We start from the raw sequence: 17,209 nt of genomic DNA on the forward strand, positions 1-17,209 counted from the left end.
TTGTATTTTCTCATACACTTTCAAAAGTTTGCTCGTCCCCTTAGAGGCAGATAATTGAAAGTAAAATTAGAATAACTATCCTGGCTGTAGTGCTGCATCTCTGAGTTAAACATCTACCTCAGATATTCCATCCTTTGAATTTCGAGCAGACTTCGGCTGGATACATCTGCTTTTCTTATAATGGAAATCAGAAGTGTTTAAGTAATTCCATCCCATCCCTCCCCTTTCAGTGCACTCTCAAATTACCAGTGGAATGAAGTTTGGACTCTTACTTCTAGAGCCTCAGTAGTTTTACCAGCTAGGACAAGTGAATCTGAAGAAATTTTTCTCTGGGCTTGCATTATGGAAAATAGCTCTCAATCCAGCAGTCAGCAGGCTCTATGGAAAGATGTGAGTCTTAATTGCATTCTTTTGTACAAATTGTTCATACTCTACTGACTGTAGAATATGGTTAGGATTAGGAGATGTTGGCAATTAATTCAATATCTTCATGCTTATGGAGACAATCAGTGATGTAACCTGGGGTCATTGGGTGTTATATTATTGGGTGATGAAAAGATAATGAATGCAATTAAAAAATGACAACAAATGTCAGTATTTTGTCATGCATATTGGGCAAAAACATCCTTTACAGACAAAATAACAATTGCAATTGGTATATTGTGAGTTTAAGGTGGTTTGAGGGGCTAAAATATCATTATGAGGTGTTAAGATAAATAAAATACATCAGTATTTCAAATTCCTAGAGTTATATCTGACATAACACAGTGACCAAATGTTTGCACTTTGGAATCATAATTTGAATGGGACTTGATATTGGTGTCTGACTGAGTGCTTAGAGTATACTATTTTCCTCATCTTTCCTCTCTACCTTGCCTATCTTCCGTACACTCAAGTTGTACAAGTTCACCTGAGCTATGGGACTTGCTAAATTCCTCAATATATATTTTTTTATCATTTAGCTATTTGATTTAGAATTTTAGTAGCCTCGTAGGTGCATTTTTGGGAGGGATAAAATATTGAATTTGGCCTTTACTACTATAACCCATAGAAGCACATTGAATTACACATTCATAAATGGAAAAACAGACAGTCCCCCAAAGAATCTCATGTGAAGATTGTGTCAATTGTTACAACAGACTCACTGAGGGAATTGTTATGATTCAATAACCACCTGTGGCATTACATTTGAGGAAAATTTTCAAAAATAAAAAGTGTGTATTGAATGCAAAGTGGACCACTCTTAGTCCAGTTTTGTGCAATAACTTAAACTAGTCTTGTGGATTAATTCAAATTTTGTGTTCATGTGTGTTACCTTAAGCAAAAATGTCAATCACATTGGATGTACAGTGCATTAGCTCTTGCAGTGTTTTCTTTTGTCTCCCTCAGAATAACAAGGGGCTTCAGGCTCCTATCATCACAGACTGAGTCCTGCCATAGAGGCACAAACTACGTGCCTGATTGTCGACCCTTAAACCCGTTTAACACTGGTCGACTGGCAGTTGTCTGTGTGCACACTCTCTATTCCTTTCACTCTCTTCGCCTCTGCCTCTGCCTCCCCCCACCCGCTATCCCTCTGTCTTTCTTTGAACAATTTATATTCTGTGCAGACAGAGCTTTGTCGTCAAGTGAAGTTTCCACTACATACTGTATGCAAGCTGTTGGAGGAGAGAGTAGACTTTGGCCACATTTTTATGATTATAAGGCCTTCTGTTTCCTATCCTCATTGTGAGGAGAGCTAGAGCCTTGGATGTTTATTGCTACTGTTATAGTTCATCACATACAATGCCTTCGGAAAGTATTCAGACCTCTTGACTTTTTCCACACTTTTACGTTACATCCTTATTCAAACATTTATTAAATTGTTTTTTCCCCCTCGTCAATCTACACACAATACCCCATAATAACAAAGGAAAAACAGACATTTTTGCTAATTCATTAAACAGAGAAAACAGAAATATCACATTTACATAAGTATTCAGAAGCTTTAATCAGTACTTTGTTGAAGCACCTTTGGCAGCGATTACAGCATTGATTATTTTTGGGAATGACACTACAAGCTTGGCACATCTGTATTTGGGGAGTTTCTCCCATTCTTCTCTGCAGATCCTTTCAAGCTCTGTCAGGTTGGATTGGGAGCATTGCTGCAGAGCTATTTTCAGGTCTCTCCAGAGATGTTTGATCGGGTTCAAGTCCGGGCTCTGGCTGGGCCACTCAAGGACATTCAGTGACTTGTCCCAAAGCCACTCCTGCATTGTCTGGCTGTGTGCTTAAGGTTGTTGTCCTGTTGGAAGGTGAACCTTCGCCCCAGTCTGAGATCCTGAGTGCTATGTAGTAGGTTTTCAACAAGGATCTCTCTGTACTTTGCTCCGTTCATCTTTGCCTCAATCCCGACTCCAGTCCCTGCCGCTGACAAACATCCACACAGCATAATGCTGCCACCACCATGCTTCACCGTAGGGATGGTGCCAGGTTTCATCCAGATGTGACGCTTGGCATTCAGGTCAAAGAGTTCAATCTTGGTTTCATCAGACCAGAGAATCTTTTCTCATGGTCTGAGAGTCATTAGGTGCCTTTTGGCAAACTCCAAGCGTGCTGGCATGTGCCTTTTTACTGAGCAGTTGCTTCCGTCTGGCCACTCTACCATAAGGCCTGATTGGTGGAGTGCTGCAGAGATGGTTGTCCTTCTGGAAGGTTCTCCCATCTCCACAGAGGAATTCTAGATTTCTGTCAGAGTGACCATCAGGTTCTTGGTCATCTTCCTGATCAAGGCCCCCCCGATTGCCATATTTGTCAGGGCGACCAGCTCTAGGAAGAGTCTTGGCGGTTCCAAAAATGTTCCATTGATGAATGATGGAGGCCACTGTGTTATGGAGACCGCAGTAATGTTTTGGTACCCTTCCCCAGACCTGTTCCTCGACACAATCCTGTCTTGGAGGTCTACGGACAATTCCTTCAACCTCATGGCTTGATTTTTGCTCTGATATGCACTGTCAACTGTGGGACCTTATATAGACAGGTGTGTGCCTTTCAAAATCATGTCCAATCAATTGAATTTACCACAGCTGGACTCCAATCAAGTTGTAAAAACATCTCAAGGATAAGCAATGAGCTCAATTTTGAGTCTCATAGCAAAGGATCTGAATACTTATGTAAAATGTCTTAACCTGTTTCTGCTTTGTCATTATGGGGTATTTTGTGTAGATTGCGGATGATTTAAAAAAAAATCAATTTTAGAATAAGGCTGTAACGTAACAAAATGTGGAAAAAGTCAAGTGGTCTGAATACTTTCCGAAGGCACTGTACATATGCATTATATGTGCATACTAAAAGTAGGGGTGGAAAGAGTACTGAAATAACCTACTCAATTAGAAGTTTTGTTACTTTAATGAAAATGTAAAATTACTGCCGGTGTAAAGAAATGACTAAAGCAAAAGTGAAAAGTAGCTATGAGTTACTTTAAAATAAAACATTGAGCTTGATAATTAACTGATTTTGCTAAGGTTAGCTTAACGTTTTTACACATTAAAATGAAAAGGAAATTGTATTAATGTACATTATAAGTTCATTAATTTAATGAGTTGCAACAAGGCACATCTGTTGTCACATGGATGATGCTCGAGAGACGAAGCAGGTACGAGGAGTAAAACATTTAATAAATAACAGACATGGAACAAGACAAGAACAGCGACAGCAAACAAGTCAACAAAGACAAAAGACAATCAACGCAGCAGTGGAGAACAGAGTAAGGGAACTGACAAATATAGGGGAGGAAATAAACAGATGAGTGAGTCCAGGTGAGTCCAATATCGCTGATGTGCATGACGAGGGAGGCAGGTGTGCGTAATAGATGATAGGAGTGAGTGATGCAAGGCAGCCTGGCGCCCTCAAACAGTACCCCTCCAGGGGTGCAACCCGGCATCCCACTTGGGCGAACCGGCCGAGACATGGGCGCTGGGCAAGCCGGTTGGTGCGTGGGAACCCAACGAGCCTGGCGAGTCGGCTGAGGCGTGGAAGCCAGACAATCCGACTGAGGCAAGACGCCTGTCGATCCTGCTGCAGCAAGGGACCTCGATGATCCGGTGGAGAGTGACGTGGGATGGGAGGCCGCCGCCAAAAGAGGCAAAGAAACCTCTTGTGCCAGCCAGGGCGTGAAAGACCGATGGGCTGGCTTACGCACTCCCGGTTCCATCGGTGGCGGAATCCACCCCGACGTCACCAACAAAAACAAAAACAAACAAAAAAACTCCTGGACGGACTGGGCGAACAAGGACTGATGATCCGGCTGAGGCCCGACGTGGGATGGGCACCATCCGAGCCAACCGGGGCAAGGAAACCTCTCGAGCCAGCTAGGGCGTGGAAGCCCGACGAGCTGGTTAGGCACCCTCGGTTCCATCGGCGGCGACCCAGAGCCGATGTCACCATACCAACCAGAACGCCAGTACTCCCCGATGCTTCGTATGATGGCTGCTGTATTCTGTCACATGGATGAGGCTGGAGAGACGAAGCAAGTACGGGGAGTAAAACATTTAATAAATAACGGGCATGGAACAAGACAAGAACAGAGTCAGCAACAAGTAAACAAAGACAAAAGACAATCAATGCAGCAGTGGGGAACAGAGCAAGAGAACTGACAAATATAGGGGAGGAAATAAACAGATGAGGAGTGAGTCCAATATCGCTGATGCGTGTGACGAGTGAAGGCAGGTGCGCATAATAGATAATAGGAGTGAGTGATGCAGGCCAGCCTGGCGCCCTCAAGTGCCGTCGTGGGGGGGGGGGGAGCAGACGTGACATCTCTATGTAAAAGAATATACTATTAACGTTTCAAAATAAATTTGCATTCACTTTTTTTTACATGTAAATTAAAAAGAACCAAATATTAAAGTACATAAAGAATAAAGTTCAATATACCGTAAATGAATAGCCCAGAATTTCTTTGCTTCATTCACTGAACACAACCACCATTTATTACAGACAGGATTCTGTTTGGGAGGGGGGGGGGTTCTACTAAGCTACTATATGGAATTATTTTAAGATGGTCATTTACCAAGGATCATTTAGCTATTTGATTTAGAATTTCAGGACCACTTTATCCCGGGCTGTATCACAACCGGACGTGATCGGGAGTCCCATAGGGCGGCGCACAATTGGCCCAGCATCGTCCGGGTTAGGGAAGGGTTTGGCCGGGGTAGGCCGTCATTGTAAAATAAGAATTTGTTCTTTACTGACTTTTCAAGTTAAATAAACAATATACACTACCATTCAAAAGTTTGGGGTCACTTAGAAATGTCCTTGTTTTTGAAATAAAAGCACATTTTTTGTCCATTAAAATAACATTAAATTGATCAGAAACACAGTGTAGACATTGTTAATGTAAATGATTATTCTAGCTGGAAACGGCTGATTTTTAATAGAATATTTACATAGGCGTACAGAGGCCCATTATCAGCAACCATCACTCTTGTGTTCCAATGGCACGTTGTGTTAGCTAATCCAAGTTTATCATTTTAAAAGGCTAATTGATCATTATAAAACCCTTTTGCAATTATGTTAGCAGAGCTGAAAACTGTTGTCCTGATTAGAGGCAAAAAACGGGCCTTCTTTAGACTAGTTGAGTATCTGGAGCATCAGCATTTGTGGGTTTGACAGGCTCAAATTGGCCAGAAACATAGACATTTATTCTGAAACTTGTCATTCTATTCTTGTTCTGAGAAATGAAGGCTATTCCATGCGAGAAATTGCCAAGAAACTGAAGATCTCATAAAACGCTGTGTACTACTCCCTTCACAGAACAGCGCAAACTGGCCTTAACCAGAATTGAAAGAGGAGTGGGAGGCCCCAGTGCACAACTGAGAAAGAGGACAAGTACATTTGAGTGTCTCGTTTGAGAAACAGACACCTCAGAAGTCCTCAACTAGCAGCTTCATTACATAGTAACCGCAAAACACCTGTCTCAATGTCAACAGTGAAGAGGCGACTCCAGGATGCTGGCCTTATAGGCAGAGTTGCAAAGAAAAATCCATATCTCAAACTGGCCAATAAAAAGAAAAGATTAAGATGGGCAGAAGAACACAGACACTGGACAGAGGAACTCTGCCTAGGAGGCCAGCATCCCGGAGTCGCCTCTTCACTGTTGACGTTGAGACTGGTGTTTTGCAGGTACTATTTCATGAAGCTGCTGTCGTGTCTTTGGCTATGCCGGATTAAGTGATATGACATGCTAACTTATAAAATGATTTCTCTGTAATTAATATTACCTGATTAAGCTAATCATGTAAATGTAATTAACTAGAAAGTCGGGGCACCACGGAAGAACGTTTATAGAGCCGTTATCTTCCGAATAAACTCTTAAAATACTTTGTAATATTTTACATCGATAGCAGTCAATATTAACCCTTGTTTTATTTTCAGTCTCATAATGAAAGTTGTAAATTCTTGGTTATCTTCACGAACCCTGGCTAACAAGTTGAATCAGCAATACAAAATTGGGTTTAATTATTTATTTACTAAATACCTAACTAATCACACAGAATTACAAATACACAGAATACAATGATGTCATACAGAAAACGTCCCTGGTGAACGGAACCTGTATGAAAGCTGGTTACACAAAGGAAAGGGGGTTGGGCTTGAATGAAAGAGCGGGAAGATTTAGGAACAGAGAAACAGCAGCTATGCTATCGTAAATACATTATCTTATGCATTCTAAATTACCGCCCATTTGGAAAAGGAAAATGCAATAAATATTTACTCTGAGCTGCGCTTCGGTAGATTGGTCGTAGATGCTGGCCGGGTTGGCCAACAGATCTTCCTGTAAACTCTTAAGAATGTCTCTGGTGGTAAATTGGATAAGTGGTGGTATCTTTGTCCGTCTGTTAGACTGGATCCGTCGTCCGTCCTTTCCTAGCCCACGTAAGCAGCGGCCGCTGCTAACTCAACGGCTAGGAAGTAGCACTTCTGTAGTGAATAAGCTCAAAGTTCATACCATTCGCCACCAAAGCTCACGCCGAGGTTGGCTTAGTTCTGTACTTGACATGTGTGTCCTTCTAACGTAGAGGCTGCAGACCTCCCGTACTGGAACTACGTGGTTATCTTTTCGTCAAAGGATTATATAGTGGAGAGGGGGAGGGAGGTGTTTCATCGGTTATAACCCCTGTCTCTTCACAGGGTTGGGCCACTGATCGAGCAGGGCACTTTCCTTATGAAAACCCAAATCTCTCATTCGGAAGCTAAAATTACATTTCATCTCCTAACAAACATTTTCAATATCAAACATTTCAATTGCATAACAATTCCATGTGACTCTGATAACTAGAGGGCGTATACTTTCTCAGATACAGTTTATGTCGTCCTGTCATCAGTCATAATGTCTCAGATGACAACCGAACTGACATACATACTCATTACGTTCCCAAGCATATTTCCAACTGGTTTAATTAACAAAATATGTGGTACCTTTCCCCATTTGTTTGATGTTCCCAGACTCTCTATATTTAACACAGGCTATTCAAGTCCTTCAGTAGATTCAGAGAGGGGAAGTGGTAAAAGGTATTTATGGGGGGGGGGTCATAAACCTTACCCACAGGCCAACGTCATGACACTGCCAAGGCCGATATCGTCGGATGGGGTGGATTGAGATGCAGTCCATGCAAAAACTGATATCTCTAGCTTAAACAGACTGATTTTTATATTGTTTTTTATTATGATAATTGATTTCCATGGGGGCATGGACATCAACTCTAGGGGGTATTAATGCACACAGCTTTTGCTCAATAAATTTTTTTACGACTACCACTCTGTTTGAAGTCCCCAGTATTAATAGTATAAACACTATAATAAGAAATCCATTGCAGATCAGACTTGAAAAGACTAAGCTGCCTATCACACACCCCTGATTTTGCGCTTCAGCACCATTGAGAACAGTTGAATTTGTTGTTTTCTTTTTGGTGGCACCATGGCTAGCAATGAATATAATAAAAAAAGTATATTTAATGCACATGACTGTGGAAATATCAGAGCTGTGCCCATGGTAACCTCGTAAACAACTCATGTGCTAATGCCTGGCTATTAAAAGGGACAGGCAGCTATTTGAGACTCGCCGTTTAATTGAAGTTTTAGAGTACTTCAGACTCCAGAAATATTCTTTCACCCATTAAATCTTCATTCATCTTCATTCTTTCACCCATTACATCTTCATTCATACTTGTCCATGGGACCGGCTGACATTCACTCAATCACACTATGTCTCTCACTCACATTCATGAACAAGATATTGGGTATGAACTACATATACCTTTTATAAATGGCACCCTCATTTTGTCAAACCTTACCCAATCCACTGTAATAATTACAATCACAATAGAGACAACAAAGCTGATTTATCATCGCCTTGCATGCAAGAAGATGGCACGATTATTTTTAAAGAACAACTTCGCTAATTGAACTTTGCTCCGATATCTTCTTTTCATGGTCCTCGGAGACTTTCGATAGCAGCAGTGTGAATCAGAACATTTTATTCCCTCACCACTGGAGCTTTGTGGGGGAACAAAGCCCTTTTTTAATAATGTGTGGCCTTGAGCCCAGAAAATTGAGTTTTAATTTGAAGAAAAGTAAAATAAACATGACCTTTTTAGTGTATCTGCAGTTCTGCAGATTTTCAAAATAATGATTATTTACTTTGTGCAGGCAAGTACACTACATAACCAAAAGTATGTGGACACCTGCTCTTCGAAGATCTCATTCCAAAATCATGGGCGTTAATATGGAGTTGATGCCACCTTTAATGCTATAACAGCGTCTACTTTTCTGGGAAGGCTTTCCACTAGATGTTGGAACATTGCTGTGGGGACTTGCATCCATTCAGCCACAAGAGCATTAGTGAGGTCGGGCACTGATGTTGGGCGATTAGGCCTGGCTCGCAGTAGGGGTTCCAATTCATCCCAAAGGTGTTCAATTGGGTTTAGGTTCAACTCTGTTCAGTCCAGTTCTTCCACACCGATCTCGACAAACCATTTCTGTATGGACCTCGCTTTGTGCACGGGGCATTGTTATGCTGAAACAGGAAAGGCCCTTCCCCAAACTGTTGCCACAAAGTTGGAAGCACAGAATTGTCTAGAATGTCATTGTATGCTGTAGCATTAAGATTTGCCTTCAGCCCCAGATCATTATTCCTCCTTCACCAAACTTTACAGTTGGCACTGAGAATTGGGGCAGGTAACGTTCTCCTGTCATCCGCCAAACCCAGATGCATCTGTCGGACTGCCAGTGGTGAAGCGGGATTCATCATTCAGATAACACGTTTCCACTGCTCCAGTGTCCAATGGCGGTGAGCTCTACACCACTCCAGCCGGTGCTTGGCATTGCGCATGGTGATCGTAGGCTTGTGTGCAGCTGCTCGGCCATGGAAACCCATTTCATGAAGCTCCGGAGTAACAGTGCTGACATTGCTTCCAGAGGCAGTTTGGAAATTACATGTTGGAAATGTGGCATCCTATGACGGTAACACTTTGAAAGTCACTGAGCTCTTCAGTAAGGCCGTTCTACCACCAATGTTTGTCTATGGAGATTACATGGCTGTGTGCTCGATTTTAACACCTTTCAGCAACAGTTATTGCAGACTGTGAGCATTTATACAGGTGTCAAGTTTGCATATATGAATATTTCAATCTCCAATTTATCTAGCAGATGCCTTCTGGAACTTCTCGAAAGGCCTGGAATGTTGTAGAAGGTTCACAATGTTATGATGAATAGCAGAAATACTGATAATAAAAAAGTGAATGTGTGGGTGTTGTTAATATAATCCTCGCAGCATTTATGCAACTTTATATAGTTTGACAGTTCACACTATGAATAGAGTATTCATGGGTTGCACGTTTGTCACAATATTGTTTTGAAGGTTCTCTTGAGGACTGGTGGCCGACTGAATGTTCTACCTAATGCTTTCTCAATTGGCACTGAAGAAGATTTACTCTAAAGTGTGTTATAGTGACTTGGAAACACAATGACATTTCTAAAGGAGGAAAATAATTAATAGGAAAACCTTTTGTCATCATTGTGATGTAGTCAGATTGACTTTAGATGTAGTATAACATCATCTAGCTAGCTAAGAGTGAGGAGAGAGTGCCGAAAGTTAGTTAGCTAACGTATTTTTGACAAACTTTGCTTGCTAATGACAACATTTCCATCTATCTAAAGTAAATTTGACGACATAATGATGACAAAATTGTTTCCTGCTAATTATTGATTTTCCAAGCCACTATAGTGTAATTTAGAAGAAACAATAATTTGCACTCATTCAGAGTGACTGGGCACCATTTGACTTTTGGGCACCACTATGGCTGAGAGCATCTTGAGAACGTTGATATCAATGGCTTGATGCGACCGAGTGATGGAGGTGAAACCCATAAATAGAGGCTATCTAGAGAATTAACATATTTTGTAAGCAACATTAGTAATCTTGCAGCTAATGATTGTCAGACATTATTTCACTTATGTCATGTTATGAGGTTATTATAATGTATATCATTGCTAATACCATTAGAATAGCACATTTCTCAGTGCAGCTGTAGTGAAAATGTTAAAGTCATTATAGTTACTTCAAGGACAGTATGATATGTACATGAACCACTCTGAAGTGTGAATGGATTAAAAATGCTTCCCAATTAATATGTTCTCCTTAGGTGGAGGTGGGGAAAGAGAAGACCATGTACCGGAGCTACCAGCGAGGAGCCCTGATTCTGGGGCTGGTTTTCCTGGTGTTGACCCTGGGCATCTTCAGCCTTAGACACCTCTGGAGCCCAAGTCTGGGGAAGGTAAGGCCTGGCTAAGTAACAGCAGTATTGCTTCACAATCAACTAGTAAACTAGAGTCACTGTAAAGGTTTAGTCTAGGGAGGGTAAGTGTCAATAACAGGGGGATGTCATGACTGATCATATTGCTTCACGATCAACCAGTAGACTAGAGTCATGGTAAACATTTAGTCTGGGCATGGGGAGGGTAAGGCCTGTCTTATGTCAATAACTGTGGAATGTTATGATTAGGGCTGTGGTGGTGACGAAATTTCGTAAGCCAGTGTTTGTCAAGTAAATAACTGTCGGTCTCACAGTAATTGAGCATTAATTAACAGAAATACATTTAGCATCTCCTGGCTTTCACACATAGCCTACAAACCACTGACGTAGACCTTGGGAAAATCGACATTTTTAAAAGTCTAATGAATCCATGTAATATAGCCTACACCTTCACAACAAATCTATTATTTATTTTAGACAGGTCTAAAGAAGCATGATATGAAGAAAATGTAGTCTATTTCAGAAGAACAGAATAGCACACTCCGAGTTGTCCTGATGTGGCTATGACAAATGGCTTTGGGCTACCCTAGTTCATTTAGCAGACAAGATTTCCTTACAAATCCGTGGCATTATTTTATAATATTTTATAGTATGAATAATATCAAATCAAATTTATTTTTATATAGCCCTTCGTACATCAGCTGATATTCTCAAAGTGCTGTACAGAAACCCAGCCTAAAACCCCAAACAGCAAGCAAAGCATGTGAAAGAAGCACGGTGGCTAGGAAAAACTCCCTAGGAAAAACTCCCTAGAAAGGCCAAAAACCTAGGAAGAAACCTAGAGAGGAACCAGGCTATGAGGGGTGGCCAGTCCTCTTCTGGCTGTGCAGGGTGGATATTATAACAGAACATGGTCAAACTGTTAAAATGTTAAAATGTTCATAAATGACCAGCATGGTCAAATAATAATAATCATAGTAGTTGTCGAGGGTGCAACAAGCACGTCCGGTGAACAGGTCAGGGTTCCATAGCCGCAGGCAGAACAGTTGAAACTGGAGCAGCAGCACGGCCAGGTGGACTGGGGACAGCAAGGAGTCATCATACCAGGTAGTCCTGAGGCATGGTCCTAGGGCTCAGGTCCTCCGAGAGAAAGAAAGAAAGAGAGAAAGAGAGAATTAGAGAGAGCATATTTAAATACACACAGGACACCGGATAAGACAAGAGAAATACTCCAGATGTAACAGACTGACCCTAGCCCCCGACACATAAACTACTGCAGCATAAATACTGGAGGCTGAGACAGGAGGGATCAGAAGACACTGTGGCCCCATCCGATGATACCCCGGACAGGGCCAAACAGGCAGGATATAACCCCACCCACTTTGCCAAAGCACAGCCCCCACACCACTAGAGGGATGTCTCCAACCACCAACTTACCGTCCTAAGACAAGGCCGAGTATAGCCCACAACGATCTCCGCCATGGCACAACCCAAGGGGGGGCGCCAACCCAGACAGGAAGACCACGTCAGTGACTCAACCCACTCAAGTGACGCACCCCTCCCATGGACGGCATGGAAGAACACCAGTAGGCCAGTGACTCAGCCTCTGTAAAAGGGTTAGAGGCAGAGAATCCCAGTGGAAAGAGGGGAACCGGCAAGGCAGAGACAGCAAGGGCGGTTCGTTGCTCCAGCCTTTCCGTTCACCTTCACACTCCTGGGCCAGACTATACTTAATCATAGGACCTACTGAAGAGATAAGTCTCCAGTAAAGACTTAAAGGTTGAGACTGAGTCTGCGTCTCTCACATTGGTAGGCAGACCATTCCATAAAAATGGAGCTCTATAGGAGAAAGCCCTACCTCCAGCCGTTTGCTTAGAAATTCTAGGGACAATTAGGAGGCCTGCGTCTTGTGACCGTAGCGTACGTGTAGGTATGTACGGCAGGACCAAATCGGAAAGATAGGTAGGAGCAAGCCCATGTAATGCTTTGTAGGTTAGCAGTAAAACCTTGAAATCAGCCCTTGCCTTAACAGGAAGCCAGTGTAGGGAGGCTAGCACTGGAGTAATATGATCAAATTTTTGGGTTCTAGTCAGGATTCTAGCAGCCGTATTTAGCACTAACTGAAGTTTGTTTAGTGCTTTATCCGGGTAGCCGGAAAGTAGAGCATTGCAGTAGTCCAGCCTAGAAGTAACAAAAGCATGGATTCATTTTTCTGCGTCATTTTTGGACAGAAAGTTTCTGATTTTTACAATGTTACGTAGATGGAAAAAAGCTGTCCTTGAAACAGTCTTGATATGTTCTTCAAAAGAGAGATCAGGGTCGAGAGTAACGCCGAGGTCCTTCACAGTTTTATTTGAGACGACTGTACAACCATCCAGATTAATTGTCAGATTCAACAGAAGATCTCTTTGTTTCTTGGGACCTAGAACAAGCATCTCTGTTTTGTCCGAGTTTAAAAGTAGAAAGTTTGCAGCCATCCACTTCTTTATGTCTGAAACACAGGCTTCTAGCGAGGGCAATTTTGGGGCTTCACCATGTTTCATTGAAATGTACAGCTGTGTGTCGTCCGCATAGCAGTGAAATTTAACATTATGTTTTCGAATGACATCCCCAAGAGGTGTAAAACAATAGTGGTCCTAAAACGGAACCTTGAGGAACACCGAAATTTACAATTGATTTGTCTGAGGACAAACCATTCACAGAGACAAACTGATATCTTTCCGACAGATAAGATCTAAACCAGGCCAGAACTTGTCCATGTAGACCAATTTGGGTTTCCAATCTCTCCAAAAGAATGTGGTGATCGATGGTATCAAAAGCGGCACTAAGATCTAGGAGCACGAGGACAGATGCAGAGCCTCGGTCTGACGTCATTAAAAGGTCATTTACCACCTTCACAAGTGCAGTCTCAGTGCTATGATGGGGTCTAAAACCAGACTGAAGCGTTTCGTATACATTGTTTGTCTTCAGGAAGGCAGTGAGTTGCTGTGCAACAGCTTTTTCTAAAATTTTTGAGAGGAATGGAAGATTCGATATAGGCCGATAGTTTTTTATAATTTCTGGATCAAGATTCGGCTTTTTCAAGAGAGGCTTTATTACTGCCACTTTTAGTGAGCTTGGTACACATCCGGTGGATAGAGAGCCGTTTATTATGTTCAACATAGGAGGGCCAAGCACAGGAAGCAGCTCTTTCAGTAGTTTAGTTGGAATAGGGTCCAGTATGCAGCTTGAGGGTTTGGAGGCCATGATTATTTTCATCATTGCGTCAAGAGATATAGTACTAAAACACTTTAGTATCTCCCTTGATCCTAGGTCCTGGCAGAGTTGTGCAGACTCAGGACAATGGAGCTTTGGAGGAATACCCAGATTTAAAGAGGAGTCTGTAATTTGCTTTCTAATGATCATGATCTTTTCCTCAAAGAAGTTCATAAATTTATTACTGCTGAAGTGAAAGACATCCTCCATTTGCGAAGGCTGCTTTTTAGTTAGCTTTGCGACAGTATCAAAAAGAAATTTCGGATTGTTCTTATTTTCCTCATTTAAGTTGGAAAAATAGGATGATCGAGCAGCAGTAAGGGCTCTTCGATACTGCACGGTACTGTCTTTCCAAGCTAGTCGGAAGACTTCCAGTTTGGTGTGGCGCCATTTCCGTTCCAATTTTCTGGAAGCTTGCTTCAGAGCTCGTGTATTTTCTGTATACCAGGGAGCTAGTTTCTTATGACAGATGTTTTTAGTTTTTAGGGGTGCAACTGCATCTAGGGTATTGCGCAAGGTGAAATTGAGTTCCTCGGTTAGGTGGTTAACTGATTTTTGTCCTCTGACGTCCTTGGGTAGGCAGAGGCAGTCTGGAAGGGCATCAAGGAATCTTTGGGTTGTCTGAGAATTTATAGCACGACTTTTATTGCTCCTTGGTTGGGGTCTGAGCAGATTATTTGTTGCAATTGCAAACGTAATAAAATGGTGGTCCGATAGTCCAGGATTATGAGGAAAAACATTTAGATCCACAACATTTATTCCATGGGACAAAACTAGGTCCAGAGTATGACTGTGGCAGTGAGTAGGTCCAGAGACATGTTGGACAAAACCCACTGAGTCGATGATGGCTCCGAAAGCCTTTTGGAGTGGGTCTGTGGACTTTTCCATGTGAATGTTAAAGTCACCAAAAATTAGAATATTATCTGCTATGACTACAAGATCCGATAGGAATTCAGGGAACTCAGTGAGGAACACTGCATATGGCCCAGGAGGCCTATAAACAGTAGCTATAAAAAGTGAGTGAGTAGGCTGCATAGATTTCATGACTAGAAGCTCAAAAGACGAAAACGTCATTGTTGTTTTTTTTTTGTAAATTGAAATTTGCTATCGTAAATGTTAGCAACACCTCCGCCTTTGCCGGGTGCACGGGGGTATGGTCACTAATGTAACCAGGGGTGAGGCCTCATTTAACACAGTAAATTCATCAGGCTTAAGCCATGTTTCAGTCAGGCCAATCACATCAAGATTATTATCAGTGATTAGTTCATTGACTATAACTGCCTTGGAAGTGAGGGATCTAACATTAAGTAACCCAATTTTGAGATGTGAGGTATCACAATCTCTTTCAATAATGGCAGGAATGGAGGAGGTCTTTATACTAGTGAGATTGCTAAAGCGAACACCGCCATTTTTAATTTTGCCCAACCTAGATCGAGGCACAGACACGGTCTCAATGGGGAAAGCTGAGCTGACTACGCTGACTGTGCTAGTGGCAGACTCCACTAAGCTGGCAGGCTGGCTAACAGCCTGCTGCCTGGCCTGCACCCTATTTCATTGTGGAGCTAGAGGAGTTAGAGCCCTGTCTATGTTCGTAGATAAGATGAGAGCACCCCTCCAGCTAGGATGGAGTCCGTCACTCCTCAACAGGCCAGGCTTGGTCCTGTTTGTGGGTGAGTCCCAGAAAGAGGGCCAATTATCTACAAATTCTATCTTTTGGGAGGGGCAGAAAACAGTTTTCAACCAGCGATTGAGTTGTGAGACTCTGCTGTAGAGCTCATCACTCCCCCTAACTGGGAGGGGGCCAGAGACAATTAATCGATGCCGACACATCTTTCTAGCTGATTTACACGCTGAAGCTATGTTGCGCTTGGTGACCTCTGACTGTTTCATCCTAACATCGTTGGTGCCGACGTGGATAACAATATCTCTATACTCTCTACACTCGCCAGTTTTAGCTTTAGCCAGCACCGTCTTTAGATTAGCCTTAACGTCGGTAGCCCTGCCCCCTGGTAAACAGTGTATGATCGCTGGATGATTAGTTTTAAGTCTAATACTGCGGGTAATGGAGTCGCCAATGACTAGGGTTTTCAATTTGTCAGAGCTAATGGTGGGAGCCGTCGGCGTCTCAGACCCCACAACGGGAGGAGTAGAGACCAGAGAAGTCTCGGCCTCCGACTCCGACTCGCTTAATGGGGAGAACCGGTTGAAAGTTTCTGTCGGCTGAATAAGCGACACCGGTTGAGCATTCCTACAGCGTTTCCCTCCAGAAGCCATGAGAAAGATGTCCGGCTGCGGGGACCGTGCGAGGGGGTTTATACTAACGTTACTATCTGTACTTACTGGTGGCACAGACGCTGTTTCATCCTTTCCTACACTGAAATTACCCTTGCCTAACGATCGCGTCTGAAGCTGGGCTTGCAGCACAGCTATCCTTGCCGTAAGGCGATCGTTCTCCTGTATATTATAAGTACAACGACTGCAATTAGAAGGCATCATGTTAATGTTACTTAGCTTCGGCTGTTTGAAGTCCTGACGAACCATGTCTTGATAAAACCTCCGTGGTGAAAAAGTTGAATGAAAAAAGTTGAGTGAGGGAAAAAGTAAAAATATACGGTAATGAAAAAGTAAAAAACCGTCAGGTATCAAAGTAAGATCGGCAACAAAAACGCACAGCAGCGTAAACAAGTCTGCAAGTTGTGACCGGAAACAGGAAACCAGGCGTAGCGGGCTGTGAATTTGCTGATGCTAATTGGGGGTTGAACAAAGCTGGATAAAATATAAATATTTTCTCCAAATGGTTTGAGGGAGTGTGAACATGTGACTATTCTGTGTTGAGCATTTAACAAATAAATAGGTACTCTTATATACTCCTATTAATATATTGCTATTAATGTAACTAGTTGTTCTACAAATGTTGGGCTATATGTTTTGATAAATGAATACATTTTAAGGCTGCATGATGCGACTCTAATTATGATTTGTAAAAAGTCGCTTGAAAGGCATGAGCTCTGCTTTGTTCTTTTTGTGCAGGCTGTACACACTTCATTAGTCTCATTCACAATTTGACATGCACTTGATAATGCCTCGAATTTGACCGCGACGTCCCCTTTGTGGCTGTAATGCACCCTAAAACGAATCCATGTCTTTGTTGTGCCCTTCTC

General features: G+C 42.4%; 1 protein-coding gene across 1 annotated transcript in view; it reads left to right on the top strand.

The window, feature by feature from the left end:
- The first annotated feature begins 212 nt into the window (after positions 1 to 212).
- LOC106611510 (tenomodulin) overlaps positions 213 to 17,209 on the top strand; it is a 126,179-nt gene continuing 109,182 nt past the window's right edge. The window contains exons 1-2 of the mRNA XM_014211790.2: positions 213 to 390; positions 10,683 to 10,814. Of these exons, the coding sequence (XP_014067265.1) occupies positions 343 to 390; positions 10,683 to 10,814 (180 nt within the window). The 5' untranslated portion in view covers positions 213 to 342. The remainder of the gene's footprint in view (positions 391 to 10,682; positions 10,815 to 17,209) is intronic.

This window comes from Salmo salar, chromosome ssa09, assembly GCF_905237065.1.
Source record: "Salmo salar chromosome ssa09, Ssal_v3.1, whole genome shotgun sequence".
Taxonomy (NCBI): Eukaryota; Metazoa; Chordata; class Actinopteri; order Salmoniformes; family Salmonidae; genus Salmo; species Salmo salar.